Raw genomic sequence first — 24,421 nt, forward strand, 5'->3', positions numbered from 1 at the left:
CTTATCAACTTGGTATATGGAATCTACCTACTTCCTAAAGTTTCTGAACTCTAATTAGATATTTTTATATAGTATACTTTTAAACTTGTTTAAGTTTTGATAAGCAGCTCTTTGATGAAATGAAAGTGAATTAAATCACAACTCTCCATAATAGCTTAAAAATCCATGTGCCATTATCAACATTAGTATATTTTGATTCAACCATCTTAAATTGCGCAGTGCAATGAGAATTTCTCAGATATTAAATTTCTTGAATTTGACTCAAAGATTTACTTTTTGAACAGATACTCCTTATTTCCAAACTGTAGATCACATGGAAGCTTTGTATCTTTGCTGGCTTAGAGATTCACAGTTAAAGCCAAAATCGTATCTTGATTCTGGCAAATTAAATGCGAATAACATTTGGAAAAAATACACAGCTTTTTCATCTTCACGCCTAACTACATGAGGGTACTTTGGTGGCCTGATTCTATGAGCATTTATGCCCTTTGCTCTCATCTCTGTGAAATAAAACTAACTATTGATATCACTATACTATACCAGAAGCATAAGATTTCATTTAGTTGTAAAAGCAGGATTTTGTTTAAAATTTTACCTGAAAAACGTTTGCAAGAAGCTAAAATAAGTTGGTACATTTGTGGAAAATGATTTTATTTCGCCCTTTTCCCTTTTGCAAATTGTCTGTGAACAGATTTTGATTTTTGCTCTTTTCTAGCTAATTGAAATTAAATGCTAAGTGCATTATGCAACATATTTCTGTCTGTGAAATGTTCATGAACTTTGACTTTGTCTTTCACAACTCACTTATTATACATGGCGTACAATGTGCAGTTTGTCATTTAAGTCATATGCTGTTGCTCCTCTTTCCTTATGGCATGACCAAAACTCTAGAAGCTTTAGTGGAAAAATAACCATATTGGTATGCAAATTTCTTTATTCACACATGAATATGGGGGGGAGGGGCTGCATGAAGAGCAACTATTCAAAATATTTGTGTGAGTGTCTATGTATGGCAGAAAGCCAGAAAAAGCAAGGACAAATATATATGACTCAGCAAATGATTTCAAATTTGTCAGCATTTTCGCAAGTCAGTTCCCTGCTTCTTGTGCTGCTCTTTTAAAAAAATACTAAAATTAAATTTTATACATTTGAGACTCAGTGAAATACTGTGCCAGTGTGTCAGTTTCCCTAATAAATTTCAAAGCTGCTTCAAGTAATTGCCCATATAAATTGACCTTTTTTGCCACTTTGCTGCATCTCTAGCAGATTCACGTCCATAGCTACCGTCAGTTCATTTTTTTTTTTGTAATTTATGTTAGTGGACTAGAGGATGAGACCACTAGCATTTGATCTAGGTAAGCTAACTTGTGACTAAGCACCGAGCCAAATCTATGTGTAATCAGTACAGCCATAAATATCATCTTAACAGCATAACTGTGCCATAGTTGGACTTTATTCTATCTGGATTAGGGATGAATCTAAAGAACTGAAAGGACGGTCACAGGATTCTTCTCTTTATACATGCATCCATGAGATTTCCAAGCCATCTATTAAAGGATCCAATTTACAAGATGCAGAGAGAAAGCTATGAAAGAACTCTAATTATCCTTGCCTCTTCCCCATGTCCTTATTGACAAAGGCAATTCAATAACTAGATGACTGGTTGCCAGTGCCTCTCTTGACTACAGATTTCTGAAATATTCATATGTCCCTATACATCTGTCTATATAGCAGAGCCCGCACAGTCCTTTTGTAAGTGGTGAAAATTATGCCAGCACAAAATCATGTGACTCGATGTCTGCTTCAGTGACATTAAACACATAGTATATGGTACTAAACGATAAAAAATGATATGCAGGAGTTCTGGTCTATTTTTTTTATTTATTCTATCTTCCCTAATCAGTAGTATGTTTTAAATATTTTTCTCTTTCTTTCTGAATGAAAAATACTGTGAGAGAAGCTTATCTTAGTGTTTTCAGTATTTTTCTTCATGTCCTGGCTAATTCATGAAAATGAAGGGACACTAAAAACAAGAAAGGCAAATTGAGAGAAATAAACTCTGTTTTAATAAGTGAACTGCACTGAAATGTTTCATACTTCTCTGCTCAGAGTAGTTCAAATGAACAACTCAGTTACTGTACAGAACATGTTGATCAAAGATAAATAAGAATTACATTTTTATCATTATTAATACTTACTTAAGCTCCTGAGAGTTAGCAGCCATAAGGGATTTTAATGTCTTGTCAGCTAATGGGCACCCAGAAACACTGAAAAATACAATGTAGAATGTTTCACTGAAATAAAAAGTATATATTTTTTTCTTAAAACAATAATCTTTATAAGATCTCTGACTAAAAATGGGAAAATAGCAGACCCTCAGATATTTCCTGTTGACAAAGGAGGAACAATCTATGCCAGACTCTAAGTTTTGAATTGCTGGAAACATGTGTGGTTAGGGCTAGAGTTTTCTAAGTCCCTGTAAAGCATTAAATGGCAATGTGGAGTTAAGCAGAGCCCTTTCTACATAAAGGGCAGGTAGAACATCTGGTCCGTGTGGCTGCTTCCATCTTATTCTCAATAGGAAACAGAAAAAAATTATTGTTTCAACCTGCAGGTAGACAGTAGGCTATTTTGAAGGAAATAATTGGCAGCTACAGATGTATTGGCAGTTCTGTGAATTTCAAAGCCACTTGCAGAGGTATCTACAGAAACATTATTTAAAATCCCATCCAATATCTCATCTGTATAGAGAGTGCTTGTTCACTTAGGGAAATGAAGCCTTTACTAAATGACTTTTATTTACAGGTCTCTGCTAAGTCATGCAGCTTGAGTAATAAGCATACACTGACTAAGTCCATCAGACTATTGAGTCCAGACCTTCTGTAAAATATAAAACAGAAAAAAACCAGACACTTTTCTGTATGGATTATTTTCTGCAAATTACTTTTGAATACTTATCCGAGGCTAGTATTAAAAAAAAAAAAAAAAAAAAAAAAAGTTAAATGACAGCAGGTAAAAGTAGCACTATTTCCTGCTTTGGTTTTCCTGTTGTTTCTTACCTGCGGTGTGAGGCATAGTTTCCTGTTACGTGACCGCTACCATCACATCCTGGAGTCGGACAGCTATGCAAAGATGCAGTGAGAGGTTAGAGCACATATAACACATCACATAGCTTACCCTGCAATTAAGTACATAATGATACGTAGGGCAATCATATTCATCATATCCCACCTCAATACTGTCATGACACCACAAAAACTACATAACAAAATCTACATAACAGCTCTAGTTTTCAATTAGTACTTGAAGCACAGAAGGAAAAAAATTCCAATTTCCACCATGCAAATCAGTCAAAACCTTATTTTTTCGATCTACGCAAGTGTGAAACCACCTTGCTTTGCATAGGCTTTTTAGTTACAGCTCAGATTCTTGAATCTTTAATATCACTACCAATTTTTAACTGCAATTCATAAATCCTAGAGGTAAAGCTTCCTATCTGATCTTGTGTGTAACACAGGCCTGAGAACAATAATATCCCAAATCATTCCTTTAGCTTCTGACTAAAATAAGGCACCTTCTTTAGAAATGCATTCAGGATCTTTATTTGCTGACATAAGTGAGAAGTGGATGCTATAGTTGCTTGCAGAACAGAAAACATATTAGCTAAAGTTCAGAACAAGTGCATTTTCCTGGGATTTTTCTCAGTTGAAATGAGGAGTGGCATAAAAGTGGTGTATATTTAACACAATGGACTTTTTCCTTTATGCCAAGAGATGGAGGCACGTTTGACCTGGAGAAAATGTTATTTTTTTCCTCAACTCAACTTTAGTCATAACACTGAGATCATTTATCAGATTGGGATATGTTCCTCTGCAAGAGGGCAAAAATTGCAAGAAATGCAATCTGTGGGTGGATGAGGAGGAGTGAGTTAAGTATACCCTTCTACAATATTTTAAAACCTCTAACAGCAGCCCTGCAGTCACCTTATAAATGGCTGTGTTTCACTGGACCCATAGTTAAGAAGGGCAAACAGAAGCTGTCCAGAAACATTTAGCTAGTGCTCCATGAGTAAAGCATACCTCAGATCCTCACCTGGCTATTTTCTCTGAACTGGCAGAATGCTAGGAACTTTTCAAATCTGTAAAAAAGCCTTAGCAAGATATCACAGCCCACTTCAACCTGAACGATGTAGTTTTGGTAAAGAGAATCAGCACGGAAAAATAGGAGGCACATGCAATGAGCTGATATTCATACGGTAGTTCACTGCAAACGAGATAATGGGGTCAATTTTTTTTCTCTGCAAGTGAAGAGATATAATTTCTCTTATGTCATTTTAAAAACTTCCTCATGATGGAGCCACCTGTATTGGATTGTTCTCTGTGAGTTTCGAGGCTTAGTGGGATCACAGCAATGCAGTCTGATTCCCATAATTGCACCTAGATTCTGCTGATATATTAAAACTATTTCTTATTTAATTTTCAGGACAGCTACATTTTAGGTGCCTCTTTCTACTCACTGTGTGAAAAAAGTACAGTAAAACCACTGTCAGATTATCACTGTTTTTGTAAATACTGTGGAGAATTATTATTTAGGAGATTAGAAAAGTATTTTACAGACATCTCAAAACAGGTCAATATCAGAAAGGAATAAATAGTACAAAAGAAAAGCCATTAGAGTCTTCAGCAAATAAACTGAGTATTTTTGTTGGCAGTTGTTTTAGAGGAGGCAAAACAAACACAACCTCTTTCAATTTAGGTCATGAACTACAAGTACAGATACAATGTGGTGAGTAGGCAACATGCAGGCTGCATGGCATGAGGTGAAAGAATCATTCTTCACAGAAGCTTGCCCCAGGGAAATGTTATTTCTAAAGACAGTCATATCTGACGGATTCAGTGCCACTGAATCTGGGGAGCAGGACACAAGGTGATGGGATGTGACTCATTTATTTATGAAGGAGCCTGCAGTGATACATTACAGACTATCATCACTAAGTAATACTATGTCCACTTGTCTAGAGAGACCTACTTTGTACCGGAGACAAAAAGAGAAGTGGAATAAATGATTACTCAATCCGAGATGGCAAAAAAACCCACTCTATTGATAGTAATATTGATGTGAATCCAGAAAGGTTTTGTGAAGAGCCTAAATGGGATTTTAAAATGTGACCAGTATTATGAGCTGGTTGTGACAATTTTACTGAAACTGTTCTGAACCGACACAAGCTGTTACGCGCAAAAATATTTAAAAGAATTATCTTGATTTCTTTGCAGTTTTTGACAGTAAAGTTTTGGAGTTTTAAACTAAGCAAATGAGTCTCTTTTCTTGGGAAAAGAGAGCATCAGCCTATTCTCCCAGAGTATGAATTTGTGAATCCACTGGATTTTCAGTAGGACAGAATGACAGAATGCTTTGAAGGAAGCTAATTAACAACTTTAGCCAATTTCATACAGGTTGGAAAACCCTGGGCCAGCTCCTCACTATCCACTATCCATTTTATCCTTTGAACTTTGTATGTTTAATGTCTGCAAAATCTGCTGCACTTCTACACAAATCCTTGGAAGTGGAACTATAACAAAGACTTTCCAAATAAAATTTATTCAATTACATAAATATTAACACAACCTACTTGTAGCTGTTGCCCATTTGTTACCTACCTACATGAAGAATAAGGACTGATACAGAATACAAGTCTTGAATCTGTCCAGACTCTCAGACCTACCTCTGCTTTGTCTCAGCTCCATGCTGACCTACAGCAGGAACTACCTGCAGTGATCAGTCACGAAGGTCTCCCTGCTCGGCTCTCTCAAATGCACTCCAAATGAGCACTCAGACAAACAATTTATTCAGTCTTTAGAAGGGTAGAGAAAAACATGGCCTTTTTTTGTGACTCACGTGATGAGTTCCTTTTTGAGATCTCTTGAATGGAGCTTGGGTTTAGGACTTGGTATGGAGACTTCTCCTGGATACTTTTTTTCCTCCATGTTTTCTGGAGAGCTCACTGGGTCTTTCTGAAATATTAGAGGAAAGTGTGACAAATGGTTTCTCTTATCAAGGCCTTCTACAAATAACTTGAACATCTTTTAAAACATCTTAAAAAGAACCACAGGAGGAATGATTAAGAAAGTTTAATGCATTGTAATTCAAAGCACTGGCAGGTAGACTTTTTAAAAATATTGAACTGTATATTGTGAAATTCTTTCTGAAGGTAAATGCTGTTTTAATATTTACATAGGGAAAATCAGGTTTACATTTATATAACAATTATGAAGACCACAGAAAAACACACAGAGAAAATTAAGGCAATTGTTGAATGTAGAGCCAAGCAAGACTTCGGAAAGTATATACTTGCTTGCTTTTTCTTTGCAAGTGCTTCATTGTGTTTTATACACAGTTGAAGTGAGAACCATTGTACCATATTGTGAATAAAAAAACTATAACCATAAATTAAAAAAACTATTGTATATAAAAGTATGCAAATACAACACTTTCTAGGTTGGTAGAAAGTGATGATCTGATGTCTTATGCAAAGACAAGATTCTTGATAAAACAAAAATCATTAGAAAAAGAACTGATATTTTCTTAGCAGCAGGCTGGTAAGGGTAGTTATTGATTTCTACTACTTGTAGATTAAAATCATCATTGCTACAAGGCTGTTTGATAGATAGTATGCACTATGAATATTCACTCTCCTGGGAAGACATTTTGGAAATCCAGAGCCCTGGAGAATATAAAATTTTCATCTTCTGAAATAAAAAAAGCAAACTTTGGTCATTTCAGAAACCTTAATTTATACTTTTTTTTGAGGATGAATGTCTTTAATTATTACTATTTTTATGAAGGTTAGGTTTTTCCTTTCTGTAGTAATGCTGTGTAGATATTGCATCATTCAAGAAATCTCCAAAGCCCTTATCATCAATTATTAAATCTCTAAAAGTCCTTGCTGGGAACTCATGTTGGATTTGCAACTTCAATCTGATTCTCAGGCAGGTAGCACCCTGAGATTACCACATGTAGGAGCAGAAACTGATGCCTGCAGTTAAGGGGAGGACCTCTCTGCTTCTGCGAAACTCTCAGGGTTGGTGCTGTAGATGCTCTGGGCTTGTGCAGCTGATGAATGTGCCAGGACAGAGGGGCAGGGATGTCTGCAGAACTGTTAAGCACATACTGGAGGGCTGAGAAGAATCTGGACTGAAAATGGAGATTGTGCCTATTGGGACTTGTAAGCTCTGTGGGGGTGTTTCTTCTGATAAAGCTTCCATATGGTCGTCAATTCTGGCAGCTCATCTTTGCCTGTTTGGAGACTGGATCTTCAATATGACTTCCTTCTGCTTTCTGGTACTGGCTACCTACTGCCTACTGTAACTCACACTATACATACACATAGAAATTCATATCATATTATAGATATGTCAATTACTTTTTGGAGCCACATTTATAGGGTTAGTTTTTTTGGGAATAATCTCATCTGCTACAAATGTAGAAAGCAAAAATGCATGCCTTCTTTTCTAAAAACTCTTTCATAGTAATTGACAAGTCATGTTTTAAGATATAAAAGTAAACTGATATATTTCAGGCTCTTGGAATTTTATTTCTAACAGAAAATTTCACATAAGGAGTAATAGAGGGATAAAAAAAAAAAAGAAAAGAAAGAAAGAAAAAAGATCAGCATTGCTAAAACATTCATATAGAAATACTAAATATTTGAAAGTCATCCAAACATGGAAGCCAAGAAGCTAAAAGCTGAAAGTGGAAAAAAGGAACTCCAGCTTTGTTCCAGATTCAGGCAACCTGAGAGACTGTTTTTCCAACATTAAGTTAAATACTGATTCTAGTGGCATATGGGGATGCTTTTTTTATTTAATTACTATGTCTTTCCACATGTTCTGACCTGACTTCCTTTCATACATGTAAATTAAAGCTTCTACAGTAATTATCACTATTGTAACTCTCCATAAAATCAAAAGCTCCCAGAAGAACAACAAATTGGTGATCTCCTGACAGCTGCAGGGTTCAGATATCAAGATAACTTCAGAAACCCTAGGTAGGTTGGTTTCCATTTAACGTAATGGATGTTGAGGAAGGTTGACTTATCAGTTGTGTGCATTTTTTTATCAGCTAAGTCCTAAGTTTCTAAAGATTTAGTGCATATATGGGATGAATCTTAAAAATGCATGAAGACCAGGCACACGTCAGCCTGCTCACACTGCAGGGTTTCTTAATGTTTTCAGTTACAGCTTGTGTTCTTTAACTCAAATGGAAGATATCTCTTTATCAATTGTTGGACAAGAAACCTCTGTGTGTGAGATATTCATCAAATCAGTGACTGATACCTACTGCACAGAGAGGACAACCCTAATTCTACACACTGGGAGTTGACAAAATGCAACACCATTGAGATTGATGTACACAATTTCGTGTAATTATCTACAGAATAATTTTTAAAAAAATCAGATGGGAAGATAAAGGTTCACATAAATATATCTATATGTATATTTTTAATGTATGTAATATCCATATCATTTTTTTTTTTCTTCAAAATTTAATCTGGATTTATAGAATCAACTTTTTCAGGCTAAGATTTTTAATTTTTTCAACCAACAGCTATGCACGCACAGACACACAGAAAAACCTACAAGAACTTCATAGTTGTTCTCCTTTGAAAAAAGAAAAATTCCCCAAGGTCCAGAAGAATACCCAAACTTTGCCCTTCTTGGCCCTGGAGTCAATACATACAGCCCACAAGGGACCACATCCATCTCCAGAGTTTTAGCTTTAGAAGGCAAGATAAACCCTTGGGAAAACATCTTCAGTGCTTCCTGCTCTTGGTCTTTTAAATGATGATGATGACAGCTAAGTGTATTTACAATTTTTCCTTTCCTATTTGATGGGATTTATAATTAAATACTATTAAAATTCTGAAGGATACCCGACTAAAAGGAAAACCAGCCCAATCCATCCAAACACTACTATTTTCTACAGAGCATGTGTGTATTCACGCATGCACACTACAGAAAGCAAGCAAGCAATGAAACTCCATTAATGTACAGATGGAAGTTTATATTGATTTCAGCAAAGACCAGAACATAATGGTAACATGAATAACAGATAATAGCATCTGGCACTTTTAACATTTTTAAGCCCTGAAATCTTTGGAGAACTGACAGTTGAACTAACTGACAGCTCTAGTTATTTCTCAGTGCTTTCCTTTTGGAGTGATTTTGAGCTTTTTCCAAATTCAGATTTTTTTTTTTTAAGGGGGCATCTGGACAGGCTATTTCACTGAGAGAGAGAGAGACAATATTTTCTGGAAATTACCACCAAAATTAAGCAACTGTTGTGCATATGAACCAGATAACAATGAATTAGAAATAGATATAATCAGTCATTTTCTTTGCATAAGGATAACTGCCAGTCTTCGATTTGCAAAACAGAGCCTCTGGCCCTGAGATCACTGGACACATTGATGTTCCTTGGGATGGCAAAAGCTCACAGCAGAGGTCTGGGTCCAGATCCTCAATTAGGAACAAGCCATATAGTGTCAAAGCACAGAGTGTGAGGGGCAAGAGTGCCTGAACAGTGATCTTTGTCATTTTCTGTAGCGTGCTGATGCCTCCAGTTCCCTGTTCTGGTGCCGAGTGAAGCATGCAGACACGTCTTGGCAATTTGAAAGCCCATCAAGAGTGGGGAACATGGAGATGCTTCTGCTATAGCTCCTTCTCTGATCCTCAGTTGCTGCAGGGAGGAAGAGCAACAGAACAGGCCCCTGCCAAGTCTGTGGCATCAACTGATCTGCAGCAAGGCGGTTTTCTCAAAGTTGGGGCCCTCAGCCTAATGTCTTGTGTGAAATACTCTCCAGAACACTGATGCAGGTTCCTAGAGCCTTGTGGCTGAAGCAGAGAGCACAGTCAGCCCCACAGAGGTGTCAGCAGTGTGCACTTCAAGACAATCCTGCCTCCAAGAAATGATCCACCATAGCACAAATTGTCTCATTATGGCAGATCTCTACCCAATCCTGACAGATTTTTGTGCATTCAACTGAACTATCTTCTATTTCCTGGTATTCTTTGGAATTGTAAGTATAAATCCCCTAACCTCAACTCTAAACAGCTTTACCATTCTGCATGTCTTCTTAAAGTATCAGTTCTGATATCTGAAGAAAAGATAATTTTGTAATAATTAAAATGTTCAAAGTTTTTATTCAATATAAAAACAACAAATAGGAAGGAAATGTATTGGAAGCCAAATAAAAAAGTTCAAATCAAAACATTCTACTTCAGAAAGTTATCACTAAGACTTGTTTATGTTAATTAGCAAGATTTTGGCTAATTAGACTTAAAATGACTTGTGATTCCTTCTTTATTTAAGAAAAATTCAAGTAATCGATACTCTAACATCCAGACTCAATAAAAAGAAAAATAAAACAGAAATGATTGAAAGCTGAAGCTTGTGAAATAGAAGGAGAAAAGAATAATAGAAGACTGTGCTGCCATGTTGTCAACATGGGATAAATCTGTATGACAAATAAACAAATCCAAAATCATGATCATTATCAAGTTGGAAGGGGGAGTCTAGAAGAATAGCCATGAAAGGTGCAAAGTTACTACGTAAAAGCATTTACTGAAATTTAGTTGGTCATCTCGCTTATTCTTCTATGTTTTCAAGTTTGACTTGTTACCTTTCCTAGGATAAGTTGGAAAGAGAAGAGATTTGTATGTACTCTTACATTTTTCCCTGATGTTTTCTTATGAAATAAAAGTCATCACTATCAGTGGAAATCACATACATACACTTTTGTGCTACTTGTAACAAAAACCTTCAGGAATTTAAACAATTTTTATTTCTGAATTTATGCTCTCAAATGGGATTCTGAACAAACAGACTCACATGTGAGATCTAAGGCTTACTGACAGAGATTTATTGAAATACTGTTATCTGACCACTGATCCATTGGAAAAAAATCACTCAGAAACTGAAAAAAAAATACCTCTTTTTCTTCTTTTCTGCCATGTGTCTTGCTGTAGTTGATTGGTGTGTCCCAGCCTTCTTGCTCACAAAGAGCCTGGTAGAAGGCTGCATTTACCAGGATGCTGCTTGTTTTGAAAGGAGAAGAGGAAGGAGTGGGAAGTACTGTACTGGAAGAAGTGAGAGGCGTAACTTTGTCTTGGCTTCGGTTCTTTTTCATGCTCAAATCCAGAGTGCCATTTTCATCCACTTCTATTTCAGCTCCCTGACACGCAACAAGAAACAGAAACATGCTTAAATACAGACATGGTGAAGCTGCAACATAAACATGTGGTGCTTTTAAAGGATAAGTATAAATGCATGCTTTTATTTAAATTTATCTGAATCTAAAATCAGCTTTTCGATTTATATCAGTTAATGTCCAACTCTTAGGCAGACTTAAGAGTAGCTTCAGTAATGGTGTCTCTGCATCTCAGCTTAAACATTGTAAGTAGAATTTAAATAAGATGCCTCTAAACCATAGCCCATACACTCTAAATCTAGTTTTATTTAACAAAAGTTTAGCTTTAAATCTTCTTGATCTTTTCACTCTTACAGAAAACTATGACCCCAATTCACAGTTAAAAGCATTAATGCATTGTTTAGGTCATCACCAGCATTACTATTACATATGCTCCCTTCCACCCGCACCTCACAAATATTAGGTCTGCATCATGGGGGAGAGAAGGAGGGGTAAGAGGTATGCTTAAAAGAAACACAGTATGAAAATTTTTCACATATTATTATCTTAATCATAAAATGAGTTGGAAATCACCTTCTAAAGTTTTGCCACAAAACAAGGTATGCATAGAGAGCAATAGACAGAGAGCCACAGAAAAATCTTTGGAAGAATCTCCTTGATGGAGACCTCCAATATGTGTTAGCAAAGCCTTTGCTACTCTGGGAAGTATAGCAAGCAGCAGCCTCTGATTGCAGGGGAGTGTGCAGTTTGGAAAGAGACCCAACTTCTCTTTCCAGGCTGGGACAATCTCTCAGGTAGTTCCTGCTCATATGAAAGGGCTAGTGCTTCTTAGCTATGTGAGGAGAACCAAGGAAGAAAAGCTCACTATTCTGCCTTCCACAGTAAAAACTTCTCTTCTTGAAATGACAAAAAGCTCCTGAAAGTACAGCTTACTGATAGATGCAACAAAAAATTTCACCTTTCTGCTTCTGGACATAGGCCTAAGCAGGCTTTTGCATGCCCACATCATCCTTTAAGAAGACAAAAAACTTGCTGCCACTCACTGATGAGATACTGCTTCCTTGTCCTATTCTCGTGGACAGATAACCAGTGACCAGATGGTGATTTTACCACTGTGAACTTCTTTGTGACCATTGCAATTCCTGTCCAGATAATTGCCTGAGATATCTTTTGTATTGCTGGGATTTCTTGTCCCTTTGCTCTAACTATTTCAAATGCAGTAATACTGTCTGGAATTAATATGTATGTCTTAAGCAGGGAGCAACACTGCATATTGACTTGGTGTTTAGATATGGGTAAAACTGGTCCTCACTATTGACAGCAGTTATTAAATCAAGTAGCAGAAGAGGTGAAAAAGGTGCCTTCTGAAAGAACACTTGGTAGCCTAGATGTACGTGTTAACCTGAACAAGCTGGCAAATATACAGAGATAAATGACAAGGTCATGCCAAGTAGTACTCATGTTGAATGCTATATTTAATGCTGATGAGTCCTCCTGTTGTTTTCATCAGTACTATTTTCTATTTCCATCACCACAAAGCTCAGAAGCCACTTGGGAATTAGAGGCTAGATACGTTAGGTGCTGGGTAACTTTGGAGATAGTCATATTAACCCACATCAAGCTTTCTCATTCTGAAAAAATAAAAAGTAAGCCTGTACCATAATTGAATCACTTAAATCCTTTGTTGTAAATAGAAAAGAGACAGATATGCCCAGGGAGCAAGTTTTTCCATTTTACTTTGATCTCCTTCTTAGGAAAAGATGAGACACCGACAGAGCAAATCTCTTTTTTTTTCCCATTAACTATTGCTGGAGATTAATCTGTCATTGAATGGTTAAAAATAAGGCAACCAAATTTATGCTTACTTATGGATTGTAAAAACAGTTACGATGATGCAGAGAATTCTTCCTCTGTGCTGAAAGTGTGACGTGACAAAGTCAGTTCAAAGCTTCCTTCATGTAGCTTTGTCTTCTACCACTGTCAGTAGTGACTCATTTAAAGGTGAAATGCAGCTGATGAAATATTTATAATCACAAGAAAAATTTTGGTAGAAGATGAACATTTCAGACCCAGTGATCTCTCCTTACTCGGAGATCCTGGTTCCATTTTGTATCCATGTGACAGATGCACACCTAGACTGAAGCATACCAAGCCATCTGCCTGTCCCCAGTTCAGAAACTCAGACACTTCTTACATTTGCTTCATCTGCATGACAGAGTTCACATTTTCAATCATACAGCTTAAAGAGATGTTTTATTATATTTATGGGAAGTAAATACACTTCTAATATGTTCATACTAAGACGCTTTGGTTATATCTTTCTGCCCCTTTTTAGTAAATAGTTTAATCTCCTGTGATAGTTTTAAGCCCTGAATTTGACAGTGCAGCTTATCCTGGATAATAACTTAGTATCCACCACATCTTATGCCATCTGTATAATATCAAATACATTTTTATACCAGCATTAATAAACCTTAGTTACAAAAATCCAAGATATTAACTATATCAGTGCCAAGTTCACACTCCAGGATCTGACAATACAGCTCTGCCATGTTCGCCCCAGTGTTTTTTGGCTTCAGAGTTGATATGTAACTATAGCGATGAAACAGAGCTACAGTAATCAAGTTTAATGACCAATGTAAAGTAAAATGCTAAATATTGTAGTTGCTGACATTTTTCGTAATAAAAAAACTTGGGTTAAGTCTGCACAACCAACATTCACATAAAATTCCAGACCTCTGTGACAGATGGCTTAGAAAAGGAAGCCATGTGACTGGGCTGCAGTAGTTTTATAGTGCAAAACCCATAAATAGTGCAGATTCTCTGTCACTGACAAAATATCAGCTACTCAGAAGGCAACAATGGCAACAAAAGGGACCGAAAGCATTCAAGGTTCCCTCCTTGATGAAAGTGTACACATGAGAATATTGGGAAACGTATAACCCCTGGGAAACAGCTACCATTAACTGAAACAAGAGCTTAGAGTGATAAGGAGAATATTTTAGTAACATAGATAGATATCAGCACTTTCCTGAAATTTGTGCAGAAGCTGTGTTGTCCAACGCACCTAATTCTGATCAGGAAAGGCTGGGTTGTGTGTTTGTGAAGTAGAGTACAGATGGGGTTTAAGTGAGCTCACAGATGCACACAGCAATTAAATATAGTCATGGAAAAATATCCCCTTTTGCCCATCACAGGATGGATCACACGTTTACAGCATGGGTTTTTATTCAGAACAGTATAAAATCGCTATCACTTTGCTACATTCATAGCAAACTCCAAATGGCAGAGACATGATGGTCAGAACTACAGCTCCAGTTTTCATTCCTATTCTCATCCCACCCTCCTCTCAATATGTCTCCTTTGCTTGTTTTACTACATTTATTTTTACATTACTTTTAAAATGGAACTAAAAAGACAAAATGGCAAAAATGCTAAAGCAGTGCTGTGGCATGCTGACAGAAAACGACACTTACTATGCTTATCTCAGACTTGTAAAGGTTGTGTTCTCCTCAGTGAAGGCAAGATCTGTTGACTCTAGTCTGTACAGGAACTGCCCCGTATTTATCCATTTTTAATTACATATTTAATTGTACCTACAGAAAACTATGCATATTTTCTGTCTTTCCCATAAAAATTTAAGTAAAATAAAGATGCAAATGTATCTTATTATTTCCTAACATAATAGTTTACAGCTGAGTGAATCTTTGGAATCTGATTTTGTTCTTATTTACATTTACACTGATGTAAACCAGGAAAAAATCTACTGAAGCAATTAGGAAAAATCAATAAGAGTGAGAGAAGACCTACAGTAATTAAATTCAGGTTACTCCTTATCTGCTCCCATGTCATTGACAGTGTAATCATTCCCACAGGTTTTACAAGCAGTTGGAAGAAGGAGTTCAGAATGAAAAATGAGAGAAAAAAGACTGAAGCATATTTTCTTCATTCCATGATCTATACAGCGATAAAGATAGGGTACAGGTAGTGCTCTATGAAGAATATCCATCTAAAATGAAGACTAACACAAATTAGACTAAGAAATGGTCTCTATCTTCTTCAAGTGCTTTGTACTTTAAAGTCAGGCTTTTTCACTTCATTTTATGGCATAAGTATTACAAAGTATTATCTAGTACATTATTCAATCTTGTCTTGGAACTCAAGTATATAAGCCAAGATAATAAAGGGAGAAGGGTTCTTTTTGTTTGTTTGTTTGTTTGTTTTTTTGTTTCATAAGTTATTACTTAATTATTTCGTATGTTTTTGGTTCATTTGGTAGCTCAAAACATTTAATACACTGCAATTTGTCTCAAGTAATGATTACAAGTTAAGCTTAATCTCATAGATGAATCAGAAAGAGTGAATTATTGTGTCTGTATGAACCTTATTTAAAACCTGTGACCTAAGGGAGATTGTGTCATTATATGTAAGAGTTTTATGTACTCTTTGGTTGGCATCAGCCATAGCTCTTAATACGAAATAAGTCCAAAGAAACAACATTATCAATGATTTTGCCTTCCCACTAGCAGTTCAGTCTGGTCTAGAAAGCTCAAAAGGGCTTTTCAGTTCTAGCATTAGAAATAACTCTGGAACTAATATCTATATTGCCATGTGTGTAAATGCTATTCTTAGTTTGACTCCATCTGAAAGACTACATTTCTTTTTTCTTTCTATTTACAATCAATAAGAATAAATGCACGCATACCTCAGATGTAAATTTAAACAATTGAGTTATTCTGTAGTAAATTGAAATAGAGGCAAAGCAGGAAAACTTGTAGCTGCCCAACGATATTTGAGACACAAATGAAGTCACAGTTTCAGCCCAGAGCAATTCACAAATTAAATAAAGGCAGCCAAGAACTTATTCAAGGAGCAACATGCACAGCAGTATAACAGGATGGAACCTAGTGATATTCTTGGCTGATTTTTCGCTCTGTATTTAGGTTTTAAGGTATTTGGAATAAAAGAATGCCTGACAAACGTGTTAAGTGACTGCACTGACTACATTGTTGAAATAATTGATGTAATTATCACCATCAATATCCAAGAATATAGAGATGACATAATTTTGTTCAAAAACAGAATTTGAACTTTAAATATTTTTAGCAAGTGTCATTTTTTGTTTTCTTTCAAGGCATAGCATGCATATGCCATTTTGTCTAAACAGGTGGGAAAGACACCAAAACATTCAACAAAATGTTTGGCAAGCAGGAGTGATGGGCATACAGTTAAACTGCATTGCTTGCAACTACCTCTGTGAGATATGAAAGTGGTGAGGGCTGTAAATAGTGAATGGATGCTATGATAATGTAGATTTTTGCACTGTGCTGGAAACTGCAGGTTAATTGTTCAAGGGGATTCCTTCTGTTTACTTCAATAGGATTTGAAAGTAGCGACATGAGCTGGAAGTCAAATGGAGACCAGTGTACTGGTTTGGCGTATAGACCACACAAGAACTGGCTGATCAACATAAGCAGGGGAACAGCTTACTGGTGTCTGCACCTGTGAAACTGAATGGCTTAGATACTATAAAGTTAATGTGGTATTACTTATTTTAAATATGGTATAATCAAGTACCTGATTATCTTAGTAAATAGCACACAGCTAATAGAGGTTTCAGAGAAAGCTTAGGATCCATTTTAATGCCCATTTAAGAATAAAGGTATTCTTTAAGTTGTTTAATTTATAAATTAAGAATTTTTATATAGGAACATATGGCAGATAACTTTCTTATGTTGGTTCTCTTTTTAAGATTCTTTTTACGAACAACGATGCTAATCTGTAATCAGATTTCTCTACCCTTGCTACACTTTTTTTTTTTTTTTTTTTTTTTGCCTTGGATTCTCCCCTTTGAACTGATATGTAGAGAATATGAGATCACTTCCTATTAAGACTGAAAATCCATTGAATTAATAACAATTGAAACTTTGCAGTGAAAAAAAAAGTCTCTTTTCATTTAAGTATTATATATCCATATTTGCAGAAAAGTAGTGAGCATTCAAGTTTAAATGTCCAGCTCTTACTAAAAAAAATGACAAGTCCTTGGAGGTCAGTAAGTAAAATCTGGGACAATGCACCTTGTGAGAAAACAAGAAAGTGACAATTGCTTAAAATGATTGAAGTTCAAGTTCTCTTTTAAAACTTAAAAGCATGGTATTTTACAGATCTGACTATTACAGATGTACCTGGAAAAGATTTCCTACCATATCCTCTGTGGTCCCATTGGCTCGTTTTCTATCACTCTGGCTCCCAATTGTTGTGGCTTGGATTGTTGGGAGGCTGCATGGTGCTCATGTAATAGAAAAGACCTTTAGAAGTCAGTGGCTTTGGTCCGCTAAAGTAAGAATGATGGTAATCAGGTTTTCTTTGGCAAGGAACAAAGGAATGGGGCAGGGTCAGGGCTCAGAGGTCTGACACTCTATACGCAGCCACCTTACACAAGTGTTTTCAGACCTGGTGAATGTGTGTACTATCGAGAACTGGAAAAATAAATCATTAAACCTATAGTCATCAGCTTATGGTGAATCATTTGAGTCCCAAAACTGAAAAAGTCCTCAGGAGATGTTTTTGATGACCTAAAAATATATGATACTCTATCATTAAAAAACCTACCTTTGTGATCAATACAAGCCACAAAAGAATTTTAAAATATTGACAAATAGATGGTGGTATCTTTTAGATATAGCCTCACATATGTTTCATATTTTAACATAAAAAAACATATACACTGAAGAGAGTTTTCTAGAGACTTATTTCTGCTTCAGTTCTGAACGTAATAAATAGCCAAACCCAAATAAAAACAGTTTTGTGTGGTTTTGGCCACCAAATCTGTTTGGGGCTCACTTGCCTGTGTTCTAGCCAGAAGCTAATTCAGATTCTTCTGTCAGATGTTTTGTAGCAGTATGCCCTCCAGAAAGTCTGGCAAAAGTAGATGCAGGCAGATAGCAAGGTATGCAGGTGATTTTCTTTTAGGTTGGATTCCTAGCTGTGAAAAAGGAGTAGGCTATGTGCCCCGAGTGTTCTTCTGTACCATTATTATTATATTCACTTCCATTCAAACCTTCCTCATCATTTGGCAATTGTGAAGCAGGTATGGAGGAGAAAATCTTTGGTTTATGTCTGGTCCCTTTACTGCTCTTCTCTGGCAAGAAAGTTGTATTGCTGAGGTCAGCCAAAGGCTGCGGCAGCAATGTAATCCAGCCATTGGCATCAGTTTCCATTTTCATGCTAGAAGTCTCTACAGAAGATCAGTGGAAGGACCTCTCTGCAGCAGCTGTTAGGGATAGATCTGTCACATGAGAAAGGTCTCGTGCAATATTTGGGATAGATAATATCTAAATTATGGAGAATGCAGCTAGACACACTAAAATTTATACCCTGTGGCACCTCCCAGTGCTGGTTTCAAGATTCAAGACACCACAAATGGAAATAAAAGATACTGCTGTGCAAAGGAGAATGGCTAGTACTGCCTGACAAGGTGTCACATTTGTGGTAAAATAAGTGGTTCCCCTCAAATGATAACAGATAGTCTCTTAGCAGTAGTGGACAGAAGCCCAACAAAATTTGTAGACAAACAGCTGCAGAAGCCACCTCTAGCCACCCTGAGACTTGCAATGTAACAATCATTGGTCATTTGGAATACATATCAAGACCTGGAGTCCCATAGCAGAAACACACCTGATAATTTGTGTCTTGATAAATACACCCCTTTTCACTCCCCAAGGATTTCTTCTCAAGATCTTGTAATGGCAAATTCGCACCTACACAGAGCTTTCAAAAGTTTCATTGTAATGGAGCACGTGGAACTTGAATGCAAATAACAAATAACAGTGCTCCCACATGCACAGCCATCAGAAGAAAATCTTGTCTGTTTTCATCAGCATTATAATACCATGTAATGGCACAGAAAATAAGGCTCATAGCTCACACAGTACCATTTGTAAATCATAAAGATCTGTGAGGAAACGCAGAGCAGAAACCAAAACATGAAAGCCACACAAACATCTACGAGATTAGGCAGCATTCCATTATGACAGACTTGCCCAAATTATCTATCTCCAAATACTGTGGGTCTGACTCTCCTCTCTCACAGAGAGAGAAACAAGCATTTTATCCAAGTCAGTTGTTATTTATCTTTCTACACCTTGTCAAACTGTCAAATGAGCTCAGAATACAGCAGATTCAGTGGATGTACTCAGCTCTGTTTCATTGAAAGCAAAATATCACCTTGATTAATTATTATTATTGTCATTATTATTTTTAACAGCCTCCAAAAATATTGTTTATGGCAGGATTCAGAGAGAGGAAAATTCCTTCTTTAACCCATTAGCCAACACAGATTGTTGCTGGATTTCATATATCCTTCTTTATTATTCCCACAAAATTCCCTCCTTGTATTTAGGGCTCAATTATGAAAAGAGTAACAACGTAACTCCTGCTATTTATTTATTTTTATAAATAAATGGTCACTACATTACTGATTTTTTTCTTTCCCTTCAAAAGAGCATGCAAACAGAAGCCTTCTTTTAGGGGATTTAATGCAGTCACTAACATGAAAGACAGTTTATTCGCACAGTTCAGTAGCTAGCACACCCTCCAGGTTCTTGGACTACCCTACCTTGGCAGACAGACTCTGTGGTTTGTTGGAGAGGATCTCTGCTGCTTCCCTGCAGCGGGTGGAAAGGTTCAGGATAGCAGCAGCTGCTGCTATGTGGGTGTCTTCACTACATTGACCGTAGCTATAAGAGTTGGCATGGCAAGGGCTCTGTGTGTGGGCGCTAGCACTAGGCAGTCGATTAGAAAATTTCACTGGATTTGAAAAATGCTTTGCTGTTGAAGAGAGATTTGATTAGCAATTTTATATATGCAATTTCTTTCCATAAAATAGTCTTGTTTCTCAGACTACAATTTCATACAATAAAATATTCAGAGAATATATTTAAAACAATCAATTTCTTACTGACTCTAAAGCTTTACTGTAAAAGTGGCTTCAGAAATATGAATATCTAATTTTTACCAGAAAAAACTTTCCTATATACACATCTTTTAACAAAGCATCTGAGACATTTACTCAGAATTTTCTCATTCTTTAGTCAGGCATTGAACATGATGTCTAAGGAAAGACTGAACAAGGATTAATGCATTATCAAATTTGATCCGATGACACTGGTAAGAAAATGAAATTGCAAATATATCCTTCTGAAGGCTTCCCCTTGGAGCTCTATTGTGTAAGAAGAAGTGAATTGTCCAGTCCTAGCTACAACAACATTGCTTACCCTACTTAAATGAATAACTGTTATTTACGTAGCTTTGTTTGCATAAGTAAGGAGAACAAGATCAGGCTGTTGAATAAACTGCAACTGTCATATAAGAGCATTACCCCCTAGTAATAGGCAGACCTGTTTTTCTAGAAACTTTCTGTAATTTGAGTCTACCCTTTAGAGAATTCCAAAAAAGCCCCAAAACAGCAACAAAGTAACCCCAAACCCAAATATCCCCTTCCCCATAACAAAATAATAAGTGAAAGGAGAAAAAAAAAAAAAAAACACACACACAAAAAGAACAAACAATGAATATTCAGAGTAAGAGTGGTCTTAGCTGATCTCTTCATGCTGACTGTCATTTGGAATAAGACACAGATTCAGTAGACACAAAGAGGTCACTTAAGAACAAAGAGCCAGTGGGTGAACAGAAAAGCACTTTCATGGACAAAAGTGGCGTTTATGGTTTTTTGTTTTCTCATCCATCACCAACACTTACTCCAAAACAGGTAGAAAGAGCTGTACTCTCTTTTCTGTATTTTGGAGTTTGAGAAGTCACAAACTGTTGCTGGTAAAAGACAGCATCATGATCTCAGTTCTTAGTAAGCAATAGTCATTTGACTGTAGTTCTTACAGTGTCCTACAAAGCATGCAAAATCCAGCTTCTCAGCCCATACCCAGATACACAAGAACAGTGCTGCATATAGCAAACTGCTTGCTGCATAAAGATTTCAGCCCCAAGGCTGTGGATATAGCCTTGGCTGAGTGTATTTCAATGATAAGACCTACACAAGACATTCAAGAGCTCATCTTCCCTCAAACTCGGGATGCTGTAGAAGAAATAGTTGCTTATGTGCACTGACTGTAGCTGAATGCCATGTTTGGTTTTTCCAAATGCTGAGGGCATTTCAATCAATGCAAAACATAAGAGCTTCATGATTCAGCTCTCCTCTTCTCCAGTACAAATGAAAAAGGATGTATCTACCCCTCTGTGAAACTACAGAACAAGAGGGTCTTCATTTTTAGCACTTACTATTGCTAATTTCATATTATTTTTAACAAGTAAAAAGGTACTTTTTCTATTAACTGCAATAACAGGGAAAAAAAAAAAAAAAAAAGCCGGCTCTGTTGGATACACATTTTGTCAACAAATCAAGTTTATAAATGCAGAATCCACAGAGGACTAATGATGTGGTTCTGGCTAGCTTCATATTTACATAGGACTTTGAACCAGTCTGTAAATCACAGCTTCTTACTGCCAACTTTTATGCATCTGCACTCAGCTAAAACACTCACCTGCTCTTTTACTTTCACCTTTCCATTAAAATAATAGCTGTACACTGCAATCTTTGTAAGAACAACAGGCCATAAACTTCAGTCCTGATATACATTATACAGAAATTGCATATGTATGGATTTGCATTTGTATAAAAACATTTCAATCATTTTTTCCTTGAGATGAACCTGTGAAATAGACATGCATCTGTGCAAAGAGACAGCTAATAGGGTGTATTCAATTTTACAAACAAAATTGGAAAACCTGCCACCCAAAAAGCTGGCAGATATTTGCTTACATATGAACAAGCCAGTCAACATTTTCCAGTCTGGATAAATTTCTGCTTTTCATTTGTAATTTTAAATGAGGTGTTTATATATATATATACATATATACAAAAATACATAGGTACCTACATATATATTATATATATATACATACATGCTCAGATACTTACACAAATAAACACATTTTATAAATATACATAAATATATATAATATATTCTTAGAAGCATTATGTTGTATATATGTATATACAGATTTTTAAAAAATATGCTTTTCTGTTCACCTTACTACAAATGTTCTCCTTCCTTTCTTTAAGTTAGATGAAATTTCCTTTTTTGGTTTTCTTTTACTACCTTTTTTTGTCATGCTTAAGAGAGTCTTCTGTCAAATAACTTTGGATCTATTTTTTTTCTGTACCTGTATATGGTGAAATTGAAGTGTTTTTTTCCCATTTTCCTCATGGAAACTGAACAGTTTGTTTCTTGAAACAAAAAAAGTATTTAATAACGGCCAATTATACAGCAGAATCTTGATGAATTTTCCCACGTGGATTGTGAAAATGTGTCTGCAATAATTAATCACTGCTCACACTGCAGCATCTCATTTCTACATAGCATTACTTCAGCAAATCTGCAAGTGATGTAAGCAGGAACCTCTTGATAATGATTTAATGCATTTGATATGTCTGCAGTACAAATATGGTGTAGTACAGAAATATAAAAAATCAAAATGAATTAAATTCAGTCCTGAAAGTAATGCAGCTGAAGCACATGATCTAGGAGGAAGAATATGTGTATGGATGCAGCTAAAATGTATATGAAGTGTCTTTTAAAACCTAGCTTGAAATTTTATTATGCTATAATTCATAGCATCTTATGATGTTCTATGGGACTCCTCATGGCAGCCTACTATTACATGAATATCACAATTTAGTCAAGGAGGAAGCCAACAGATAAGAAAAAAATCATTTTTTTACTCTCCTCTTCTTCTGACAATCACTTTTCAAAGAAACATAAAGAAGTAAACCTTATAGTCATCATATTTAGCAATCAGTCTACATTTAGCAAATAGTGATTATATTTAGCATTTTGGGCACAAGTAGTTAAAGATGTTTCCTATAAAGACTTTTTTAATTCTGTAAATTTGAAAGCAGAGGAAGAAAGAAAAAAAAAAGAAAAAAAAAAAGAAGAAAAAGAAAAGCCCATTTTCCAAAATATAGTGGAATTTCAAACTTACATTCAAGGAACTGTGGTGTTTTTCGCCCTTGCACCATGGGTGCTATTGTGCGTTTGCCAAAGACTTGTGCATCAAAGCTGGCATAATCAAAGGGTACTTTCCCAAACTTCTCCTTTTCTTTTGTGAGGGTGGTTCTGGAGGAAGTGACTGGCTGTGAAGTTCTGTAATTGTACTGAACTACCTCAAGCTGCTTAGTTAAATTTGTGCTGCAGAGAAAAGGAGCAAAAGCATGAGAAAGACAAGAACAGCAAAGCAGGAATATGTTTAAATAATATTTTACTGAAAAGTAGCAGACAGTTGCATCCTAGTATCAGAAAGTGTGGTGTTTTCACATGTAAAACCTACTGGTAGATGCATACAAGAAAGAAATCTAATTCTAGTAGCTGACCTAGTAGTCAGAGAGTACTTTGTCTTAATATAAGTTCAAAGCTGTACGTGCAAAAATATCTAGTATTCTCTAGCAATGCTGCGGGCAATTTACAAAGAGGATACCAGTTTACTTCTGTACCATTGTGTTTCCTTTTTTTTTCCCCCCCTCCCTAAATTTTTTCTGGATTTTTGTAAGTTATAAATGACTTGTATTTTTATGGATCACTATTGTTCTCACTTTACTGTGAATGATTATGGTATAAATTTAATACAAGATGATCCAAAATAATTGCTTCTGCTATTTGGGAAGAATGATTTATAGCGTGTTATTCCATTTAGTTACTGTTCAGTAACTACTTGTCTTTAGTAATTTCCTAAGGACTTTTCATATGTAGAGTTAAGGCACGTGCAGTTGGCAGACACATGGACATAATATTCTATAATGGCTCTGAAGGAACCATTAGAGCTGATCATGTCAATAATCCACAAATTAAAGTGTCCCCAAATAGACCTGAATATAATAGGTTGTAATGGTCGTGGTGCCAATGATGTGCAAATTATGCATGTCTGTAGGGTCCATATAACTCTGAACAAAATACAATCACAATAAAAAAATGTTTTCTTTTTTTTTTTATGCCATTGTATAAAAAATAAATTAAACTAATTAAATCAATAAACTTAAAATAAAGAAACTCATAACATGAATTAATCAACAGCAGGGAAACTGAAAGAGCAGAGTTCTCAACCCTTTCACATAACTGCTTCAACAGTACAAACCACTTCTTGGGA

The 24,421-nt window shown here is 36.0% G+C and overlaps 1 protein-coding gene across 5 annotated transcripts in view; it reads right to left on the reverse strand.

Moving 5' to 3' along the window:
• Positions 1-24,421, reverse strand: part of ST18 (ST18, C2H2C-type zinc finger) — a 175,582-nt gene that overhangs the window by 13,873 nt on the left and 137,288 nt on the right. For all 5 annotated transcript variants that reach the window (XM_025147958.3, XM_015282653.4, XM_040695972.2 and 2 more), the window contains 6 exons: positions 23,264-23,469; positions 19,824-20,035; positions 10,988-11,230; positions 5,896-6,011; positions 3,060-3,122; positions 2,199-2,267 (listed from right to left, as the gene is read on the reverse strand). In XM_025147958.3, coding sequence (XP_025003726.1) covers positions 2,199-2,267; positions 3,060-3,122; positions 5,896-6,011; positions 10,988-11,230; positions 19,824-20,035; positions 23,264-23,469 — 909 coding nt within the window. The remainder of the gene's footprint in view (positions 1-2,198; positions 2,268-3,059; positions 3,123-5,895; positions 6,012-10,987; positions 11,231-19,823; positions 20,036-23,263; positions 23,470-24,421) is intronic.

Source organism: Gallus gallus, chromosome 2 (assembly GCF_016699485.2).
Source record: "Gallus gallus isolate bGalGal1 chromosome 2, bGalGal1.mat.broiler.GRCg7b, whole genome shotgun sequence".
NCBI lineage: Eukaryota > Metazoa > Chordata > Aves > Galliformes > Phasianidae > Gallus > Gallus gallus.